Source organism: Orcinus orca, chromosome 6, assembly GCF_937001465.1.
Source record: "Orcinus orca chromosome 6, mOrcOrc1.1, whole genome shotgun sequence".
Classification (NCBI taxonomy): domain Eukaryota; kingdom Metazoa; phylum Chordata; class Mammalia; order Artiodactyla; family Delphinidae; genus Orcinus; species Orcinus orca.
Genome location: NC_064564.1, coordinates 20,527,383 through 20,551,359, shown reverse-complemented (window position 1 = coordinate 20,551,359; position 23,977 = coordinate 20,527,383). Strand labels below are relative to the sequence as shown.

Below are 23,977 nucleotides of genomic sequence, written 5' to 3'. Positions count from 1 at the left end.
CAGGGTTTTTGATTTGTGGGAAAACAAAATGCTCATCTATTTTAAAGATATTTGTACTCTTAGTGATCTAGTGAGATACATGTGGACTTCTCAAGGATGATAGGTTTGAATCCCAGCAGAAGTGAATCCTTTTCATCCTTCTGAAATAAACTGAATTATAGTCCATTTAAATATTTTTTTAAAATAGTGGTTGGAAAAGATCCATAGGTCCTTATCATCTCACAGCTAAGTGTGTTTAGATCTGTCAGCCAAAAAAATATTTTTCTTTTCAACATCACAATTCTTGCCAGATGTTTCTTCAAGGTTTATTTTAAATGAAGGAAGGGAGTTAGACTACCCTTTCTGTATAACAGCAATCTTTGACCCTAGCAGTGGATGGGATCCCGAAACAGTGGCATCAGTTATAATTGAGGAATAACCTAAAAGTGTTCTAATTCTGGAAATCAGAAGCCAAGAAGTAGTTCTTTCTTCCATGAGGCTCTGGATTTCTTTTTCTCCATCTGTGGTTTGCTTCTCTATTGAGGTTGCCTAAGAATGAACTTAGGCAATAATCCACAGGTTGTCATAAATACACATATGTAATAGAAAACCATCAGGAAATTCCTAGCAGAGGCCCCTGGAAAGAAATTTTTTGATGAGGTAATTCTAAATGTGAAATGTGCTCTTAAAATACACGTCGTCCTACATTTGGCTTTTTGTGTGAACTCATTTCGTAAGAGAGATGGGGTATTGCTGTCTTTGTGTGAAGGGTGGCAAACAGATCATCAGAGGGCCTTTTGCCCTGGAGTACAAGGCTGTTCCGCCCCAGGCTGGGGGAGTGGGGAGCAGATTGAGGGGAGGGGGGAGGTGTGTAAAAAGGGTAGGGGGAAGCTTTGCAGACATCATTGAGACCACAGTCTAGGCCCACCCAGTTAAAAGCAAAAAACGAGGGCTTCCCTGGTGGCGCAGTGGTTGAGAGTACACCTGCGGATGCAGGGGACGCGGGTTCGTGCCCCGGTCTGGGAAGATCCCACATGCCGCGGAGCGGCTAGGCCCGTGAGCCATAGCCGCTGAGCCTGCGCATCCGGAGCCTGTGCTCCGCAACGGGAGAGGCCACAACAGTGAGAGGCCCCGCGTACTGCAAAAAAAAAAAAAAAAAGTAAAAGTGAGAAACGAGTAAATAAAGAGCAACCCTGGGGTTGGGAGATGGGGAAGAGGAAGGCACCAGGGCACCCATGCCGACAACCGACGTTCAGGGTTGCCAGATTCTGACCAGAGCCTCTTGTCCAGTCACCCCTAGGTACATCCCTGCGTGAGCTAGGCCGGGCCTCCATGCAGCTACAGGTGTAGCATAGGCCTCATCTGCTTCAATTATTAAGAAAAGGGTACATTGGCCTAAAGTAAAGAACGTCCATGTTAAAAGTAAAGATTAGATGTCTCCCTTCCCGGGATGCCAATGCTGATACTCTTTCAATGATAAGACTCCTTTCCCTGATGCCAAGGTCACACTGACTCGCTGTGTAGTGCTGATCTTTTTTTTAACCTTGAAGGAATGTATCCCTGACTTGTTTAATGTTCTTTGTTCTGACAACATATAAAACTGCTGAAAACCATGCTTCTCTGGAGCAGTTCCTCAGAGTTATCTGAGATGCTTTCTTGAAGCTGTAGTCCTCAGTTTGGCTCAAAAGAACTCTTCTATTCCTATTATAGATTGTTAATTGATTATTTTCGTTGACACCAGCATAGGCCGCCATCACGACGAGGTCATCAGAGGTCAGTGCCAGGCTCCATGGGTGCTACGATGGCTCTGCAGACTTGATATGAGGACAGGAGGGGCCCAGAGCCATGCAACGCCTGGGTGCCACGCTGCCCTGGTCAGCCACAAGGATGCTGCTGCTGGAATCCACAGCTACTCCTGTGGGGGCGTTGAACTGCCCGTTGCCCTCCTGTGGGAGCCAGACCTGAAGAGGAACTCTGCCAGCCCCGTCCACCTTCATGGAATGGTTATGGAAATCTATTGCTACAATCTCATTCTTGTTCACAAGATGGGGCCCTGCAAAGTGTTGGTCAGTGGCCTCATGGCCCCCCAAATGGCCAACCAGCTTGCCACTGGGCCAGAAGTTAAAGATGCAGCAACTTCTCAAACACAATGATATGTCCATTCACTTCTATGGCTACTCCCTCGGGGCCTGTGAGGCAACCAGCTCCAATCTTGGTCTTGAACTTGCCCTCAGAAGAAAAGATGCTGACCCAATGGTTGTCATAGTCTGCCTTGAAAATGTCTCCATTGGTGTCCACTGCCACACCTGTGGGCACTGCAGCTGCCCAGGGGAGGCCCTCGAACCCCATAGTGGAACTTGAACTGGTCCTCATTGGAGAAATCCTGGTACCATGGTTATCGCTGCCTGCACCTAGCTGTGGACACACCCTGTAAGTGGATGGATTCATGCTTCTCCCTTCCAGGCTGTCCTTCCTTCTGCTGCCCTTGCTGTGCGTGCAGCTGGGCCTCTGCAGGCGGTGGGGATTGGGTGCTGGGCTTCACATTGTCCAGGGAAGGTGGCAGGTCCCAAGATGCCAGGCAGACACGCTGCTAGGCTAACATTTTTATATGCACCAAAATCTAAGAATGACACCCAGACCGGTTAAAAGGAAATTCCTTCCAAAACATGACGTTAACCTCGTGGGTTTTAAGGAAAAGAAAACAACTAATTCAATAAAGGACACTTTTTTTCTTCCTTAAAATAGAAGATTAGGTTTTTAATTATAGATGCTCATAAGGAAGGAAAAAAGTCTCTTTGATCTACTGTATCCTCCCAGAATAGGAAATTCTTTCAAGTGACGTGTTCCCTTTAAGTTCTCGAGATTAATGAAGCAAGCTCTTTTGAAGCTGGTGTCTGGTTGTATCCTACAGGCATGCCCTCCCCTTTTTTTTTATTGGAGTATAGTCGATTTACAATGTTGGGTTAGTTTCTGCTGTACAGCAAAGTGAATCAGCTGTACATATATCCATTCTTTTTTAGATTCCCATATAGGTCATTACACAGGCATGGCCCTTGAGACGAAATATCTTTGCTGCCAAATTCACATGGTTTAAATATTTTGTGGTAATTCTCCAAATACTATAGATTCCCCCCTATCCCATTTCTGCTGGAAACTGCATGAGCAGGAGAAAGAGATTAAATTTAGATTTTTCTTTTCTGGGAAAACTAACTTTTAAAAAAATTAGATTAAATTGATTTTTCAGGATAGATGGTTCAGCTGTGTATGCTAACTAGAAGGGTAGGTAAAAGCTAAACATTAGAGATCTCAACATTATTTTCATTCGGTTTTAAGATGTGTTAAATTTATTCCTGCAAAGCTATTTCCCCAATTATGCTCTACTTAGCTTAATAGAAAACTCTTGCATTCCTTTGTTCATACATTAAATTTTTGCTTGAAAACTGCCTTGATCTAGCTGATGATAAAATTTTTTTCATTGAAAATTTTAATGCAGGCTTATAAGCTAGTTTTAAATAAGAAAGCCCTTAGAAAAGTGTTTAACTTTGATGTTTTTGAAGCAAATGAAGATAAGCAAGAATGGACTCTGTCTTGGTCTTCAGCCAAAAGGGCACAGGATTTTGAGTCCAAAAGAATGGATTTGTGTCAATTCCATCGCTGACTGGCTGTGTGAACTCTGATATGTTTAACCTCTTCCCACCTCAATGTCTATCTACGAGGTAGAAATGATCATTTCTATACTATCTACCTGCATAAACGTAATGAGAAGTAAATGTATAAGAAAGTGCTTTATAAATTAAAACTCTATACCAGTGGTCATTAACATTTTATTGTCTGGATTCCTTTGAGAAACTGAAAAATATATGCTTTCCTACACACTTCTCACACATACCCCAAAGCACTTAAAAATATACTCAAAACCTTTATTTCATTTATAGTTGGGACCTGGATGGGGAGGGAATGATTTGAAACCCTGTGGTACAGCAAATGCAAGAGCTGTGGGACAGAAATGAGCTCGGTCTGTTTGAGGTTATTTGTATAAATTGCAGTATATACAGCATAAACAAGGCCACTATGTCTGAATTGTAGTGGATGTAAGGGAAGAGGTTTGAGCTGAATTCAAAGAAGTAGACAGAAGTCTACTAAGAAGTAGACCACTTTCAGGAAAAAAGGAGACACTTGCGGGTTTTAAGCAGAGGAATGATAAAAATCAGACTTAAGTTGAGAAAGATCTGTTGTATGGAAGAATGGACTGTAGGGGGAGTAGGTTTACAGGATATGGTGTGTGAGGGATTGAGCCTTCCTCTCTGCCTGGCCCCCAACTCTAAATTTGTGGCCCAAGCAACTTGATGAATGCCTGTGACGTTTACCTATGGCATCTTACCTGTGGAATGCTGGAGCCCAGGTATGAGAGAGGTATTAAATTCTATTCTCTTAGACTGTACTGTATTATGTAGCCAGTAATGACTGCCACCATTTTCTCTCCTACTTCGTAAGGATTTAAACAAAAGTAATAGGGGGTGATGGCAGCTTTGGGGCTCCCCAATCCTTGTCACAGTTACAGTATTGTGTTCTCCCAGGAAGACCAAGGGATAACACACTGTTAAGAGGTTTGCATATTACCCCCCAAATGGCCTGAATATCAACCTGTAAATATATATTTACCAGTCAGCAAAACTTTCATTCGCATTTTTTACTTACAAGAGTCTAAAGGGGGGAATTCCCTGGCCGCCCAGTGGTTAGGACTCCACGCTTTCACTGCTGAGGGCCCGGGTTCAATCTCTGGTCAGGGAACTGAGATCCCATAAGCCACACGGCAAAGCCAAAACAAAACAAAAAAAGTCTAAAGAGATTAGAAATTTGATATCAGGCTATGATTGGTAGAATGTTGCTTTAGGCCATGTTTTTCCAATTGCAAAAAAAAATATTTTTTTAATATGGAGCCGCTAATTTTTTTTAGACCTCAACTGTGGTGGGACGAGTCCATTCTGAGGTAATTTAATCAAAATTAAATGCACTCATAGGAAGATATGAGTAAAATATAGTATACAATGTCCATACAATATGTATTACTAATAAAAACATTTATGTAGTGCTTTTTCATATAAAATTAGAGATTATACACTATAAAATACCTTTTGCTATTTTATTGCAGTTTTAAAAATATTCTGCAGTTCTCTGCATTTAACACAGAAGTTTAATATTTAATGGCTTCATACACATAGAAACTGAAGCCAGGTTACTTTTGTACAACAGTGGAAACTAGGATTCCCTGTGCTTTTGTTAAATTAAAAGCATTCGTAATTATTTCTCAGAAGAGTTAGTCATTAATTAAGGTTTATGAAGTGCTTAGGGAGTGTCATAAGGAAATATACCAAGTCTCACAAGCCCTGTAACATGGAAACCTAGATTTGAAGAAATTAGTAGAATTGCCAATTTAGCATGAAGCTTGATGGTTTAAGTAGTCAATTCTGACCAATGCAGAAAGTAAAAGGAAAGAGAATCAAGTTCATCAATTAAATGAAAATGCAGCTGACCCAGGCCAGGTGGATACGTGTACAAGCTGAGTGAAATAGAACACTCCAGTTGTTGCCAGGAGCTATTGATGTGATGACTAAAAACATTACCACCACCACCAGTGCATTTAAGCCTTATTCATTAAAAAAAATTGTCTGGGAAGGGAGCTTAATGAGAGTTTTCTTCTTTTTATATTTTCATTGAGTGGTTCTAGATGTTTTGTTTTGATCAGAGAAGTCTCTCAGAAAATTCCCCAAATGAATATTTAATGCTACTGGAAATAGGCGTGGACAACAGGCCTTTGAAAGAAAAGAGCATTTAAATATTTTTTTCTCCTAGTTATAAAGTAATACTTTCTCACCATAGAAAATCTGTAAAATACAGAAAATTAATTGTTTTTTATAAGTGACTTTTAATCATACCACCAAGAGATGGCTACTGTTAACAGTTTTTTCCTCACCAGCTAATGCTCCATGGTGGTATGAACTGTGTTGATTTTAGTTCATCACTGTAACCCTACTACCTAGCACAGTGCCTGGAACAGTTGGCACCTAATTAATATTTATTCAATGAGTGAACATATTAATATTTCCTTCTAGTATTTTTATGCATACGTTAGCTTGTCTGTTAATAATATGGGGTCCATACTGTACTTTTTCACTTTTCGTTATCTCCTGAGGCTTTTCTCATGATAGCCAATATCTTTTCATCTAAAGTATGATTTTGCATAATGCATATTGTTGCATCCAATTTCATACCTCATTTAACCATTTTCCTATGCAAATGAAATCATATAGTAAGTACTATTTTTTGTCTTGTTTCTTTTGTTCACCATAATGTTTTTGAGATTCATCCATACTGTTGCATGCATCAGTAATTATTTCCTTTTTATTAGCTGAGTAGTATTCTACTCTTTGGGTAATTATTGCTGTTGGGTAAAATACCCAAGAGTAGAATTACTGAATCATAGAGTAGGTGTATATTTAACTTTACAAGAAACTTTCATAGTAGTTGTAGCATTTTACTCTCCCACCAGCGATGTAGGAGAGTTGCTCCCATCCTTGCCAACACTTCCGTGTTGAGAGTCATTTTCTAAAATTAATTAATTGATTAATTATTTTTGGCTGCATTGGGTCTTCGTTGCTGCGCACGGGCTTTCTCTAGTTGCGGCGAGCGGGGGCTACTCTTCATTGCGGTGCGCAGTTTTCTCATTGCGGTGCCTTCTCTTGTTGCGGAGCACAGGCTCTAGGTGGGTGGGCTTCAGTAGTTGTGGCACGTGGGCTCAGTAGGTGTGGCTCGCAGGCTCTAGAGCACAGGCTCGGTAGTTGTGGCGCACGGGCTTAGTTGTTCCGCGGCATGTGGGATCTTCCCGGACCAGAGCTCGGAACCGTGTCCCCTGCATTCTTAACCACTGCGCCATCAGGGAAGCCTGAGAGTCTTTAATTTTAGCTCTTCTACTAGGCTAGTAAAGTGGTATCTCAGTATGGTTTATTTTGCATTTCCCTGGTGACTAACAATGTTGAGAATATTTTCATTGGCTATACATATATCTTCTTTGATTGATACTGCCAAATCCCTTTCCAGAGAGATTGTGCTAATTTATAATTCTACCAAGAGTGTCACCTTTTTTAAATGTTTTCCATTTTGCTTTGTGAAAAATACCACCTTGTTTTAATTCTCATATTTTATTACTTATGAAGTTTGGTGTTAAGGAGTGGCTCCAATTTGAGACCCAGGGACTTCCCTGGCGGTGCAGTGGTTAAGACTCTGTGCTTCGGGCTTCCCTGGTGGCGCAGTGGTTGAGAGTCCGCCTGCCGATGAAGGGGACACGGGTTTGTGCCCTGGTCCAGGAAGATCCCACATGCCGCGGAGCGGCTGGGCCCGTGAGCCATGGCCGCTGAGCCTGCGTGTCCGGAGCCTGTGCTCTGCAACGTGAGAGGCCACAGCAGTGAGAGGCCTGCGTACCGCAAAAAAAAAACAAAAAAAACCTCTGTGCTTCCACTGCAGGGGGCATAGGTTCAATCCCTGGTTGGGGAACTAAGATCCTGCATGCTGCCCAGTGTGGCCAAAAAAACAAAGATATATCTGAGATCCAGATAGTTGGTTACTTCTTCCACAACTATTATTGGATAATCCATCTCTTCACATTGGTTTGCAATGTTTTCCTAAACTCTTTGTTTTTAGCCATCCTGTTTGTTCTTCCAGATGACATTTAGCCTCTACTACGCTGCAGGGACCAATTTATTTTTGACCATTAGAAATTTGCTCTGTTTGATAGACGTGTGGAGCTCTGATTACTTCCTAAGTGAAGAACTTCCTCAGGATATCTGAACAATTCTCTTGGGTGGAAGCCTGAAGTCAAGACCCAAGAAAACAGAATCAAAATCTGTTCAGCTCCCTCAGGTGCTCCTGCCTTGCTGGGATTGCTATGAATGGCCTTAGGCCAAAACTGCAAGGCATAATTCAGGATCTGACTCCAGTGTGTATCCCCAGATCTCCTCCCAACACATAAATCTATAGTAAAGGAGATTTGGTTTAACTCCTATAATCTTTTACCTGGAAGCTGTACAAAAGAACTTTCTGCTATGATGGAAGTGTCCTATTCTACCACATCCAATTAGTTAGCCACTAGCCACAGGTAGCTATCAAGCACTTACGTGGCTAGTGCACTTAAAGAAATGAATATTTAAATTTTATTAAATTTAAATGTACAGAGCCACCTATGACTACTCATTGGCCACCACAGTAACTGTTAAGACCGGTTTGCCTGTAATTTGCATATACTTCCTTGGATCTCAGTTTCAATATTCCACTATCACGGCTAAAATCAAAATACTTTTGACTTTACCAGGCACTATACTCGATGAGGGAAGACAGTTTCTATTCTAGGCTTACAATTTAAGGAGAGAAAAGGTCAGTTTTTAAGCTGGAGAGGAGTCAGATTGCTGACTCTACGGAGACTTGCCCATCGTGTTCCACAGTAAGGATGACCGGGGGAGGCAGGTAGTGTGTCACTGCGTCAGAGGGGAAGAAGGGATCGCTCCTAGCTGTGTAGGTGACACGCAGAACTTATGAAAAGGTCAGTTCCTTGCACAGAGGAGGTCTGGCCCAGGGGCTCCATGGAGCCGGCTGCCGTCCCCTTTCTGACAAGTGCAAAGGCAGAGAGGAGGCCACGGCACCTAGCGGAGGGTCTTATCCACCCACTCGGAAACCGCCCCTCCCCGCGCACTACTGGATTAGAACTAGGATGGACGCGATCGTCCTTCTTACTATACTAACCGCCCTCGACAAATGTAACAACTTAAACCAGGGGTTGAAATGGGTTTGCTGACTGGGGGGAGGGTAAACTGTGGGAAGGAGCCTGATCAACTTGATAACGTCTCCTAGACAGAGTGGGGGGGAGACCCCGAGGAAAGGGAGGGAGGTCACCCGTGGGGAAGGTCTGGGAAGACAAGGGCTCCCTGCAAGGTGGCCCCAAGCGGACAGGAGGTGCACTGCTCCGCCGAGAGGCTGCTGGGTCGCTCGGGCCGGGTCACAAGATGGCCGCTGCTCCACTGGGGCTTTTGGTGCAGGACCGAGGGCCCGCTGTTAGGTGCTCCAGGCCCGGGCGGCGCAGGCAGCCGAGAAGGAGTCAGCTGCAGGAGGGGCAGGCAGAGAAGGGAACACTACTCTCGGAAGCTAAAGCGGAAGGAAGCGCGCGTGCGCGGAGGGCGGCCGCGCGGGCCGAGAGCCTCCGCGCGAAGGGTAAAGCCGGCGTCGCTGACTGCCCGGGAGTGGGAGGTCAGGCGGCCGAGCCGACTGAGGCAGCGGGGCCGCGCACTGGGCCTCGGCGCGGCGCCGGCGACGGCGGCGCGCGGGCCGCCGGGAAGTTAGGAGGGCGTCGAGCGGGAACGCGCACGCGCGCGCACGCGGGGGCGGGCCGCGCGCAGCCGCGGCCGCTGGGGTTGCCTCCCTCAACTGCGGTCGCGGGCGCTCGCGACTCCGCGCCTCAGGAGGGAGCGGCCGGAGGGCCCGCATCCTGTCCGTGGGGTTCGAGGCTGGGCTGCCGCGGCCGCCTCCTTCTGGTGCCTGGGCCGCCCTGAGGAGCCGGGCCGGGGCACGGCTGACTGACCGGCCCCGGGGAGCCGAGACCGCTGGAGGCGAAGGCGGAGGCGCACGTCTGGCGGTCTCCTGGACCGGGAGGAGGCCGAGGGGACCATGTCCGGGAGGAACCTCCACCTCTCCACCACCGAACGCGTCATCAAAGGTGCCAAGCGGGCCGGGCCTTCCAGTCGACCAGCGGGAAACGGCCCTCGGCCGGGCGAAGGCTCGGGGCCGGAGGGAGGGAGCCGAGGACAGGAGGCAGGAGGGCGGCGGGATCCCTGGCGGCGCCCATCCCAGAGGAGGACCTGGAGGGGGTGTGGGAGACGGGAGGCCGGGATCTCCACCGGGGCTCCCCCGCGGGGGCGCCGGGCGTTTTCTGTTGCACCTGGACCAGTAGCTAGCTGGAGATTGCTTATTTATCTCCCGTAGTGTCGGATTTCCAGGCAGGGTGGCGATTTCTTCTCCCACCACCCCCAAAGAGTCTGGATCCACATATTTTTAAAAAGAAACGATTCCTCTTTTCTAGGCTCTTACCTGGGGGAAACCATCTAGGGTGATGTGGGTAGGGAGTTGAGTAGACCCTTCCAAGTCGGATCTTTCTGCCGCTCCTCTTCTGTAGGATCAGATCTTTCTTGCCTCTTCCCCACCCTTTTTTTAAGGATGGATACCACGTACCTTTTAGCCCACTTTCTTCAGATCATCACAAGTCACTGCTGTTAGTAAAAGAAACAATATAGTGAAATAAATGCAAATAAATTCATATTGTGATATTTGAAAGGGATCTACAGATCTCTTGACATGATTTTTGGTGTTTTATTTTCCTTTTGGCCATAGAGACTTGGAGAATGATGTTCCCTGTTTCAGATGTCCAAAATAAACTAAAGTGTTCCTTACTAATACATACAGGGTTTTACATTGTAGTTGTTTCTGCCCTTAAACTAAGAATAGTGGTTTAAATATAACCACTAATTTATGTGCCTCTTTTGTTCAGACATAAGACAAGTACAACTCTTCTGAGTTTTAATACTCGGTTTGAAAGCACTATTTTGTAAGAAGGGAATATACCGAGACCAGGTGTGTTAGTGACCTCTGAATAAAGGGGTTAATTGTAAGTGGGGAAAACTATTAAAATACTTTTATTTTTTCATTCTGGTAATTAGAAGGAGAAAGGAAACCAGGATTGGTGACAAGAAAACTTTTTTTTTAAGTGGAGAAAAATTATTGAATGTTCAATGAAGGGAGAGAATTTTAGTTTATAACTTAGGTGTTTTTTTTCCCCTAAAAAATTAAGCATCATAAATGTTGATTGCCTTCAGTATGTAATTTTAGTGTGTAATGTAGTTTTCCCCCCAAAAAAGTCATCATCATAAGTGTTGATCATAAATGTTAATTATCTACACTGTATAATATTTACTAAATGTAATGAGGTTTTTGAGATTTATCTACTCAGCATTTGTGTGGTATCATTAGGGATTTAAGAGAATTGTTCATAGAACTGACAGCCCTTTAACTGCTAAATTCTTTTGACCATTTTAATGTCAGTCTTTATAGTATATAACCCATGAAGAGTATATAACCCTCTCTTAAGATTCAGAATCTACGAAACATAATCTTTTTTGATAAATCAAGGTCATCATTATGTACATTAATTTCTGTCCTATGCAGTTAATATGGCCGGTGCATTCTGCTGTATAAGGGTGTTGGCAGTTTCCTCCTGTGCTGAAATGACTCCTCACTGCTATACCAGTTTAGTGCTTTTGTCTGTTCTTAGTTTATCTGCTGCAGTACTGCTCTCTATCTGTCAAAATATGCCCTTCTAATCTGCCACTTCTAAGCTGAAGTAGGCAGGGAAACCAGATAAACCAGAATAGTGTGTCAAGTCAGAATAAATAGGATCTGAGTGAAGCTTAGTGGTGGTAGTCCTCAGACCTTCATGAATCTCAAATTCTGATCGCCATTGTAGTATGTAATTTCTACCATAACGTGCCGTAAGATATCAAGGAAATTTTTAAATGACCCTTTCAGACCCTTAAATATAGAAGGAAAGTAAAACAATATGTAGCTAAAATGCAGGTGCTGGCTTATTGCTAGGCATGCCCACAGTTAAGTGAATACCCTCATAGTCTATATGATTTAAATTTGTTTTTTGGTGAAATTTTATAAATTACTGCATGTTATTATAAGATTACCCTTAAAAAATGAAACATAAATGATTTCAAGCCCTTAGAATGGGCTTGAAATTATATAAATTTCAATTATATAAATTTCAATTTTTTATATATATATAAAAACTTTAGTATAAGAACTTGAACACAGCAATTTTGGCTTCCTGGTGACTTACGTTGCTTTTTTTTCTGGGTTTTCCTGAGTTTGAAATATTGAGGTTTATTCTAAGAAAGTAAGGTGTCACTGTATATATAGCTAAGGTCCAGTTGTTACTGTACTGGGTTCTAAATCCTGATCTAATATTATCTTTTCTGGCCAGAGTTGTTTGCATTTATTCACAGCTGGAAATCTTTTTCAGAGGTGAGACCACACCCCAGTTATTCTTGGTTTTGTCATTTCCTGTTAACTTTAAATTCTGCTTAATTGTTTTGCTTGAGCAAATCTTGGAGAAGAGTGGGTGGGTGGGAGTTATTTGTATTTTGTGTCTTTTAAATAGCAGCCTTCCTAAAATGAAGGACTAGATTGGAGGTTTTACTCCTACTTCTCGGGCTTACTTGTGACCTTGCCTTTTTTTTTTAACCTTGCCTTTTTACTTAAACTCTCTCTTTTCTTGCTTCAATAATCTCATCTGCAAAATAGGGTTAATAATACCTTCTTTGTCAAGCATCTCAGCCACGCAAATGACATAATGGATGTGAAAAGCTTAAGACAAGGTAGTATTATGAAACATGATAGTAGTGTGAGAATAGATCAGCTGCTTCATAAGTGGATAATAGAGAAATCATTAACATTCAAAAAATATCAGAATCGGAAAGCATATGAAATTATAAGTTAGGAAACTGTTCCCAGTCAGGAAAATACCTCTTCTACAATATAAAGGATATCTGGGTGGAATCCCATGGATAACAGCGTACAAACCAATAATACAGTCTGTCTAGTACTTCCCTGGCAGCTGGTTTCTTCTCTAGCAGTTGAAGGTATTTATTTTGTGTTTAAAAATATAAACATTCTTATGATTTCACTCATTTATTAAATGTTTATGGAGAGCCATCTGTAATGTATTCCCAATTGGTGCTCATTTGCTTCTTCTTTGTTTTAAAAATTAAAATTTGTATGAGCCTCCAGAACAGTCCATATACACTGGGGGCAACACTACTCGTATCTGGAGCAGAAAACGAGAAACCCAAATAATTGCATTTTGAAAATTTTTCAGCTTGATTTTTTTTTCTGGTTTCCAAGTTTCTTTCCCTGTTTGAAGGAATTTTTTTTCTTTGACAGTGATTTTTATAAAAAGTTTATTCCTGTAAGCTGAATCTTTTCAGAAACAGCAAGGAAATTTCACTAGGCATTACATAACAAATATAGAGAATCCATTGTCTGAGTTTGCTCTTTGGTGGCCGAAGGGGTTTTAACAGAAGTCAGACTTCTTTTTTTTTTTTTTAATCATTGAATTGTGCACTTTATTTATTTATTTTTACTATTTAAAAATCTTTATTCAAATCAGATCTATGCTTATTATTTATATTATCTTTCATTTAGGATTAAAATATAATATCCATCTGTAGTTTAAATCATACTTTTAGCCCTTTACAAAATACGAAGTTAAAGTTGTTATAGTTTAAAACTGAATAGAATTGGGGACATTAGATTTTTAAATGAAAATGAAAAATTATGATACATTAGAACATACATGTACACATACTACTAGACAAAGAGTGGTAGAACAAGATAAAATATAGTAATTTTCTATTTTTTCTTGTGGCTATTTTCTATATATTATAAATCACATACTTTTAATAAGTATTTAAATAAAACTTTCAATTAATAAATCAAATGCCAAATGAAGGATTACAAGAAAAAAATTTTCCTGAACTTTTCACTTACTTAAACTACATGTTTTCCTAGGTTAGAAATTATCCATATTTAGAATATCTTAAAGTATAGATACATTTGATCCCCACATGTTAAACACTGTACAACTGGAAGTTCTCAAAAAAGAGGTAAAGAAAAAGAAAGAAATGGTACTCTCAATTTAGCTTCCCATGAGTTAGTTAGACGGATGCCCACAGTCTATGCTTAGTTGTCTATATATGAAACAGCAATGTTCACACCCCTCTTACTCTTTGTTTATATCCTTGACTTTGTTATGATTTATATTACCTTTCCGTTTTCTTTCAAGAATGGAAACATCTGACTGCGATCTGTCTTCTTTATTAAAATATAAATATTTTCTAGAATATGGACAGATAAGTTTTAATGACAAACAGCAAAATACAGCAACCAATATTCAATAGGTATTCTGCCACTTAGTGGAGTTTTTCAAGAAAGCAGTTCAGTACGCCTTCTCAACTTACAAATGTATGTGCACTTTATTTTTATTTATTTTAAAAATAAATTTATTTTATTTATTTATTTTTGGCTGTGTTGGGTCTTTGTTGCTGTGCGTGGGCTTTCTCTAGTTGTGGTGAGCGGGGGCTACTCTTTGTTGTGGCACGCGGGCATCTCATTGCGGTGGCTTCTCTTGTTGCGGAGCACGGACTCTAGGCACGCTGGCTCAGTAGTTGTGGCTCGCGGGCTTGGTAGTTGTGGCGCACGGGCTTAGTTGCTCTGCGCGCGGCATGCGGGAACTTCCCGGGCCAGGGCTCAAACCCATGTTCCCTGCATTGGCAGGGGGATTCTTAACCACTGCACCACTAGGGAAGCTCCAGACTTCTTTTCAGGAGGATACTGATAGAGTTCTCCCATTCTCTTGGAATTCAAATGTAGAATGTACTGCCATTTGTAGCACAGCATTGAAGGCTGCTGGTTCTTTGATATCCTGGCAGTGGGAATAGTGTGGCTATAGCTTTCTTAAAAAATTTTACTTAGAGTAGTATGGACAGAAATGGCTATTTCCACAAGTATATCCTGAACCCCATTTCAGTCTCTGGTACCTATACCTCATTTATTTCCCCTCTGTCCCCTCTCTCCGTTTTTCATATTATGAGAATGGATTTACCAAGGATTAAAAAAATTTTTTTTTCTTTTAAATGTAAGCTTAACCCTGCTAATTATAAAATTTGAAAGGCAAAAGGGAAGAAAACAAAGGCTTCATATTCCTTCCTTCCAGAAACTACTCTTAATACTTTTCATTACTATACTTTCATTAATACTTTTCAATACAGTTGACCCTTGAACAATACAGGTTTGAACTGTGGGCCCATTTATACGTGGATTTTTTTTCAATAGTAAATACTACAGTACTACATGATCTGAGGATGGTTGAATCTAAGGATGTGGAACCACGCATAGGGAGGAACTTTAGGTATGGGGGAACCATCCGTGTATATACAGAGGGCTGATCGTAAGAAGTACTTGGATTTTCTATTGTGTGGAAGGTTAGCACCTCTAACCACCTCTTTATTCAAGGGTCAACTGTATTTCCATCTACTGGTATATTTTAAATTAAAAGGAAAATGGATGACATATATTAAACCTTTTATTATTCAAATATCTCATATTATTTTAACATAAATATTGTAATTTTACCTAAATTCTTTCATATTGGTTTCAATCAGCATGAAAATGATTTGAAAGTGCTTGTATTCATTTTTTTTTTTTTTTTTTCTCGGTACGCGGGCCTCTCACTGTTGTGGCCTCTCCCGTTGCGGAGCACAGGCTCCGGACACGCAGGCTCAGCGGCCATGGCTCACGGGCCTAGCCGCTCCGCGGCATGTGGGATCTTCCCGGACCGGAGCACGAACCCGTGTCCCCTGCATCGGCAGGCGGACTCTCAACCACTGCGCCACCAGGGAAGCCCTGTATTCATATTTTGGTCCTTTATATTTTCAGTCATTTGATACAATGCCAACCCAGAAGAAACATTTTCAAGTATAAATTTTCGATGTGAGCAAGTCATATAGCACACATCTGTTGAATTTGTTAACATTATTTAAGTTGTACTTAGTTTACCATTGTAATTAACAACTGCCAAACTATAATATTTATTTTTTAATTTTTTTTGGTCTATACATTTCTCTTTTTTTTTTTTTTACATCTTTATTGGAGTATAATTGCTTTACAATGGTGTGTTAGTTTCTGCTTTATAAGAAAGTGAATCAGCTATACATACACATATATCCCTGTATCTCTTCCCTCTTGCAGCTCCCTCCCTCCCACCCTCCCTATCCCACCCCTCTAGGTGGTCACAGAGCACCGAGCTGGTCTCCCTGTGCTATGCGGCTGCTTCCCACTAGCTATCGGATTTACATTTGGTAGTGTATATATGTCCATGCCACTCTCTTACTTTGTCCCACCTTACCCTTCCCTCTCCCCGTGTCCTCAAGTCCATTCTCTAGTAGGTCTGTGTCTTTATTCCTGTCCTGCCCCTAGGTTCTTCATGACCTTTTTTTTTTTTTTTTTAGATTCCATATATATGTGTTAGCCTACGGTATTTGTTTTTCTCTTTCTGACTTACTTCACTCTGTATGACAGACTCTAGGTCCATCCACCTCACTACAAACAACTCAATTTCGTTTCTTTTTATGGCTGAGTAATATTCCATTGTATGTATGTGCCACATCTTCTTTATCCATTCATCTGTCGATGGACATTTAGATTGGTTCCATGTCCTGGCTATTGTAAATAGAGCTGCAGCGAACATTGTGGTGCATGACTCTTTTTGAATTATGGTTTTCTCAGGGTATATGCCCAGTGGTGGGATTGCTGGGTCGTATGGTAGTTCTATTTGCAGTTTTTTAAGGAACCTCCATACTGTTCTCCATAGTGGCTGTATCAATTTACATTCCCACCAACAGTGCAAGAGGGTTCCCTTTTCTCCACACCCTCTCCAGCATTTATTGTTTCTAGATTTTTTGATGATGGCCATTCTGACTGGTGTGAGATGATATTTCATTGTACAAACTATAATATTTAAACACTGGAAATTGATGCTTTTTGAGATTCACACCTCTGAGTGAAAGTCTCAAACCTCAGAAAGGACATCTTAATTTAAACACTTAATTTTTTTTTTTCCAAGCAGGAGTAAGGTGTTCTTTTTTACCCGTGTGATAATGGTTGTGATTGAAGCCTTATGTATATCAGACATTTGGTAATAAAGCTTTCTTCCGTAAAGTAACATTATCACATTTTACTGTAAAATTAAAAAAAAAAAAGCTATCGGATTATTGGAGAGACAAGTGCTAAGGACTCATTACTTAAAGTGAATTAAAGAATTATTTAACACAGGGGACTATATTCAATATCCTGTGATAAACTATAATGGAAAAGAATATGAAAAAGAATATGTATATGTATAACTGAGTCACTTTGCTGTACAGCAGAAATTAAACACAACATTGTAAATCAACTATACTTCAATAAAATTTTTTTAAAAAGAATTAATTAAAACACTTTTCCTAAGCAGTATTTGATAATAGAGTATTTTTCCATTAAAGTGACATTTTGGGGAAAAGCTAATTTTTAGACATACGTCTATGAGAGAGAGAATTATTCAGCTAATTCTCATATTTGTGGTCATTTCAGAGCTTTGCTGCTACTAATGACAATAAAGAGGTGTCTTTTAATCTTTTCATCCTTTGGTGCAATCATTAATAGAATATAACACTCTGTTTTAAGTTTTCATGTTAAATTTTAGCTTCATTTGAAATTGCAAAACTGAGGTCTAAAAATTTCAACCTAACCTAAGTGATATCTGACTTAGTTATCTTTATAGTCTACCTAATTATTCAGATGTATGCAGAGAGAACTTTTAGTTTCCTATATTCAGTTTTATTTTGTTGGCAAACTAGATTTTTATCATGAAATCTTTTAGTTTCTTGAGTCTTTGTTTATTATTAGAAGAGGGTATAACTTGGTAATTAGGCTCTCTAGACTCGGTGACAGAAAAATATGCTATATTAGCTGGCCAAGGGAATGTGTATCTTTGGTGATCATTATTAGATTTATTGAATACTAAGAATTCATGATGTTTTTGTGCAGTGTCTAGACAATGTCAGCCCAGGAGAGTGAAATTCTGAATGAAGTAAACACTAGGAGATAATTTAAGAATTCATTCAAGAATTGCCAATGGAATCCTTGCTAAAAATGTTTAACTTGTATCTAGTTATAGTAAATGATAAGACAAATCCAGTTTATGGGACTTTCTACAAGACAAATGGTCTGAACTCTTCAAAAGTGTCAAAGTGATAACAGTAAACATCAATTTTAATGGTAGAATTCTGTGGCTGTCCAATAGATCTTATAACAATGGCAACAGTGTTCTCCACACTGTCCAATAGAGTAGGCACTAGTCAAATGTGACTACTGATCAGTTGAAATGTGGCTAATGGTATTGCAGAGCTACATTTTTAATTTTACTTAAAAAAATGTCAAAGTGATGAAAAATTCAAAAGGCAAGAGGACTATTCTTGATGAGAGAAGATGAAAGAGAAATGACAGTCAAGTACAGTGCCAAGCCTGGATTGGGAAAATAAAAAAAGTCATAGAGGACATTTTGGGGACAACTGGGGAAATTTGAATATGGAGTATATATTAGATATAGTATATCAATGGGAAATGTCTTGGGTGTGTGATATGGTATTGTGGTTATAAAGGAGAATGTTCTTATTCTTAGGTAATACCTGATGAAGTATTTAGGTTGAAATGTCATGATGTCTGCAATTTGTTTTCAAATGGTTCAGGAAAAAAAAAATGTACTTGTTAAGAGAGAAAGCAAAAGTGGCAAAATGTTTACCATGGTGAATATGGGTAAAGAGCAAATGGATATTCATTTTACTATTCTTTCACTTTTTGATAGGATTTCAGTTTTTCAAAATATAAAGTTGAGAGAAAAAGGAGTACAGTTAAGAAATGCCTCACATAACCAGACTCAGGAAAGGCACTATCATATTTGAGGATTCAGTGGTGTCTTAGTGAAGGCAAGCTAAAGAGAAGAACATGAGTTTTAAAGTATATTATAGCTGATGTGACGTGAAGGCAACTTGCTTAGTAGGAAAAGAGGTTGTTGCAGCTACATGATGGGTCTTGGAAGAACATGCAGAAGTAAGGATGGAGAAAGCAAGTATACTTGACTAAGGACTTGAGAGGGTGGTTAAACTAGAAGTGTCAGAGAATGGGAAGAGGTTAAATGAAGCAAAGGAGAAGGAAGAGGAATAGCTGAAATCTATCAGTGATCAGTTGACAGTGATCCCATTTAGGAGATAGCAAGATTATTTTGATGGCTATATGTTAAAAACAAACAAACAACTGAGGCTTAGTTGGCTTATAAATGTAATCCAAAATTATGGAAAATGCAAACATTACCCAAACAGATATGGTGACAGACTTGTTCTTGTTTTTTGGAGAGATTCAAGTGAGTAAGGCGGTAGAGGGATAAAATAAATATTAAAAAGCACTAATAAGGAGAGAAGATGGAAAGGATTTCCTAAGTATATTTCCCATCCCTGTTAATCATACCACTTACCCATTTAGTCACTGGCTCACATGACAAGCCTGGGAGTCAGGCCAGACTCTCCTATCCCTTTCACTTCATATCCCGTTCTACCAGAATCAGTTCTGTGGACTTCTGGTTTCTGCATAAACTTCTGCTTCATCTCCCTCTCTTACTTCTTGCTTGTATTATTGCAGTAGCCACTTGCTAGGGCTCTTTAATCTAATCTCCATGCTGCCATCATGATCTTTGGATAATGTAAAGGATCATTCTTGTGCTTGAAATCCTTCATGAACGTTTCCAGCCCGTAGGATAAACTCTAACTTTGTTGATGTAGAAGTTCCTTCGTGCTAAACCTCTAACCTTGTGTTAGTTCCTCCTCGTTTCACACCCCCATTCCCAAACCTACTTTCCTACTTCTTGTGGTTCCCCAGAATGCCATGTCATGTTGTATCTGTGAATGGGCTCTTTGCCTTACTTCTCTGAAGAATCTTGTCCCCCAACTTGACTAGCTCCTATCTATCTTTCAAGATTTAGCCAAGAGGACATCTGAGAAGCTTTTTCCCCTTTACTAGGAGGTTGTATGAGTAATGGTTTTAGAACATGGGCTTTGAAGTCAGGTGAAGCTGGATTCAAATTCTGCCTCTTTTTGGTATCTGTGTGACCTTGGACAAATCACTTAACTTTGTTTTACCTCCGTTTCCCTATTTGAGGGAGAGGGATAATAAAACTTAGCTTGCAGGATAGTTGTAAGGATGAAATAAACTCCACAAAGTACAGTGACAGGCACATAGTAAGTGCTCAGTACATGTTAGCTGCTATCATCATCAGAAGAAGAATTAGATATTGCCTCCCATGTGCTCCCATGAGCAGTCTTATTGCTTTACAAATTTCTTTAAATATTTTTATTTTATTTTATTTATCTGGCCGCACTGTGGGGTGTGTGGGATCTTAGTTCCCCCACCAGGGATCAAACCCACGCTCCCTGCATTGGAAGCGTGGAGTCTTAACCACTGGACCTCCAAAGAAGTCCAAGAACTGTGTGTTCTTAATGTTGAATACAGTGCCTAGCACATAGGCGCTTAGTAATTGTTTAAGTGAAAGCATAAGAAGCTTATTTTATTGAAGACGGTGTAGGAAAGAGCACAGGCGCTGCTAATTACTAGTTGTGTGACTTTTGTCATTTGTTTTCCTTGCTTCAAGTTTAAAATGGGAGATTACAGTACCTACCTCAGAATTTAAAGATTGTATTTCATATTGTACAGTATTATGTAGAGTGCTTAGCATAGTGCCCATAGTGGGTGCTTAATAAATGTTAGCTGTTCTTTATTAAATGAATTCTTCTTGAATCTTGGTGAGATCTGACAGCAGGTCTGTTTGACTTTAAGTGGCATATGTGCAATGGTAGTTTAACAGTGTTATATTTTATATTTTCCAACCTTAATCTCCTTAGCTTTTGAAAGGACGTAAACATAAAATCCTTAATAAAAATGGTGAACATTTCCTTTTCTATAGTGTAGATAGAATTTTGGAAATCATGTATTCAGAAACAGATATTTGATGAGTTCCCACTACAAGCAACACATTTGTGGTTATACTCAGAAGCTTAAATACTGTCTTGAAAAGTCCTCAGTATAGCATATGATAACTTCCCAAAAATGTGACAGAAAATTAGAACTCTGGAGCTTCCTATGACTAATAACCACCGGGAAGAGCAGATGACTAAACCGTAGACTATATCTCGTAAGAAATGTTTGCTCCTTCACTCTATAAATTGATAATCCTTTCAGGTTTAAACTTTAATGTTTGATCAGTGGCCTAAAGAGGTAAGACTTAATTTGTGTTTTTTTGTGTGTATGCCTAGGTACATTTTATTCTTGTGACCTAAGGCTTTGTGGAAGTTTAAAAATAAAATAAGATAGTTTTAATGAATGGCCAGAGTAATAACGGTAATTGGTGGATTTATTCATGAAAGCAAGTTAGTTGTTTTTTACTATTGTGCATTGTTTTATTGAACACATATGATCACTATAAAGTTATTGTTTCTGTCAGACTAGTGAGTTCTGTGACTATCAAAGAACAGAGGGAATAATCTGAAAGAGCTATTTCAGATTATTGAAATAAAATTATTTGTTCTGATCAGTTATGAAAGGACCTGAAAGGTACATATGACTTTCACTAATAATATCTAATATAACCTCTTAAGCAGTGTTTAACTGGTTCATGATTGGAAACGCAGGTGAGTAGATTAGGAAATAAGTCTGCAAAAGTAGGGCAGGCTTGCTGGCTTAAAATAGGAATGAAAGCAGGGTTATTTGGAGTGAACAGAGATAGCTATTTAGGTAAATCCTAGTGTCCCGTGAGGATAAGACCACACAGTAATCTAAAAATAATAGCTTATAGGCCAATAACTTTTAAGGGTTATCTTTTATACTTACTGTAGGATTAAAGTGGTTGTCACCAATGTGGTCTTTCTCTTTAATGCAGTTCTGCATCAGATGTTAGGTGTATGAAAATATGTGTCATTTATGTATTGGATGTATATTGAAGCAGTATACTGAATTGAATTGAATTTGACCATGGAAAGGCTGCAGAATTTCTTCAGTGTACTTTAGGAACTTAGTTTTAAAAATTTATTAAATTTTTATTTTGATAATTATAGATTCACAGGATATTGCAGAGAAAGGTACAGGAAGGTCCTATACATCCTCCCCTAGGTCTGTTCCACAATGTCAGTATCCCACACTACCACAGTACTATACAAAAATCAAGAAATTGACATTGGCACTATCCAGATAGCTTATTCAAGTTTCACCAGTTATACATGGACTTGTGTGTGTGTGTGTGTGTGTGTGTGTGTGTGTGTGTTTGTAGCTCTGTGCAATTTCACATGTGTATAACTACCACCACAATCAAGATACTCAACTGTATCATCACACAAGACTCTTGTGTTACTACCCCTTTGTAGCCACACCCATCCCCTTCAGAAACTCATTTTTATAGTTTGGTTATTGTTTTGAATCATGTGCAAACCTAATTTGATTAGGGTTTTTGCTTCTGAGTTGGAAGCATTGTAAAGTAATCTTTATTGCAATACAGGTAGTCTAACAGCAACTGACTCATGGTAAAAACTAGGTTAAAATGTGTTAGCAGTTCGGGAACACTGAAAACTTTCTTGGCTAATATATATGTAGACTTAGAATGATGATTCTGAACTCTGGTTACCAACCAGAATCACCTGTGGAGCTTAAAAAAAACATGAAGAAAACATGGGTACCTTGGCCTCATTCCAGATAAATCTGGCAAGCAATGTTGAATATAAAAATGCAAGTTACAAAAGGATACACAGGGACTTCCCTGGTGGCGCAGAGGTTAAGAATCTGCCTGCCAATGCTGGTGACACGGGTTCGAGCCCTGGTCCGGGAAGATCCCACATGCCACGGAGCAACTAAGCCCGTGTGCTACAACTACTGAGCCTGTGCTCTAGAGCCCGTGAGCCACAACTACTGAGCCCGCTCGCCTAGAGCCTGTGCTCTGCAGCAAGAGAAGCCATGGCAATGAGAAGCCTGTGCACCGCAACGAAGAGTAGCCCCCACTTCCGGCAACTAAAGAAAGCCCGTGTGCAGCAACAAAGACCCAACACAGCCAAAAATAAATAATAAATAAAATTTTTAAAAATGGTTACACAGTATGATACCACATATGTAAAAATTTTAATATTGTGTATAGATATATTTATAATAAAAAATTATATACATGTGGGAAGGATACACAAGTACTTAAAGGTACTAATTACCCCTGGGATGAAGGAAAAGGATGAAGGTTCTCTTCAATTATATCTGTAACATTTTAGTTCTTGAAAAATATTTGAAACAGATATGACAAACTTAATATTTTAAATCTACATGGTAGGTACATGGGTGTTTGTACTATTTGTATTATTTCCTATACCATTTTATGTAAAATTATTTTTTGAAATATTTCATTAAAATTTGTATACATGTAGTATATTACATGTGTCTGGAATTTCCTCTTTTCTCCCTTTTACTATACCTTCTATTTATTTTATTTTGGTGCCAAGAGTGGAGTGCTTCTACAACAAATACCCAAAAATGAGAAAGTGGCTTTGTAACTTCCAGAAGATCCAGCTCAAATTTCAACTTTCTGATGCCCTTCCATGATTTCTGTAGCCATCTACTGATAATCCCTTTTATAATCTTCCATACAGTCTGTACCGTACAGTGTATTGCTTAACTGTTCTGTGTTGATATTACATCTTGTTTTATATGAATTATTTTGTCTACTTAAATAGAACATAAATTTCTTTAAGGTAGACTCCATATGTTAAAATTATATAAGCTATACCTTACCTACACAGTATGAGCATGTAGTAGATGCCAGATAAATATTGAATTATTTAACTTAGAATATAATTACCTCCCTAGTATTTTTGAATTTTCCTCAAAGAACCCTTCCAGTTCTTTGTCTGCTATAGATTTCAGAACTTCAGGTTTTAACAAATATCACTATTATCCAGGATTTTAGCAAGGCTAGATATAGGAACTTAGATCTATCCAGGTATTGAATGTTTTATTTTTCAGTTAGTAACATTGTATAACCATGAATTCCGTAAAATCTAGAATTGTGTAAAATCCTGGATTGTGAAAAATTCTTTTGCTTTTGCTCATATCTTGTGTATGAATGTTATTTGTCTTATGTCTACGTAGTTCTCATTTGAACTTAAATTTTAGTGGCTTCTCAGAGAGATTATTTTCATTCTAACCTGTCTTATTTTACTTTGTTTAT

At 39.7% G+C, this 23,977-nt stretch overlaps 1 protein-coding gene and 1 pseudogene across 7 annotated transcripts in view; one reads left to right on the top strand and one right to left on the bottom strand.

Annotated features, from left to right (window-relative positions):
• Positions 1 to 1,775: 1,775 nt before the first annotated feature.
• LOC101270784 (tripartite motif-containing protein 3-like) lies at positions 1,776 to 2,894 on the bottom strand (annotated as a pseudogene).
• A 6,113-nt stretch (positions 2,895 to 9,007) lies between these two features.
• Positions 9,008 to 23,977, top strand: part of PPP3CC (protein phosphatase 3 catalytic subunit gamma) — a 98,034-nt gene continuing 83,064 nt past the window's right edge. For 5 of the 7 annotated variants that reach the window (XM_033429701.2, XM_033429699.2, XM_049711699.1 and 2 more), the window contains exon 1: positions 9,008 to 9,237. In XM_033429701.2, coding sequence (XP_033285592.1) covers positions 9,033 to 9,237 — 205 coding nt within the window. In that variant the 5' untranslated portion in view covers positions 9,008 to 9,032. Of the gene's footprint in view, positions 9,238 to 9,263; positions 9,740 to 23,977 lie in introns of those variants that run through there. The other 2 variants (XM_049711701.1, XM_004270647.4) reach the window with 2 other exon arrangements.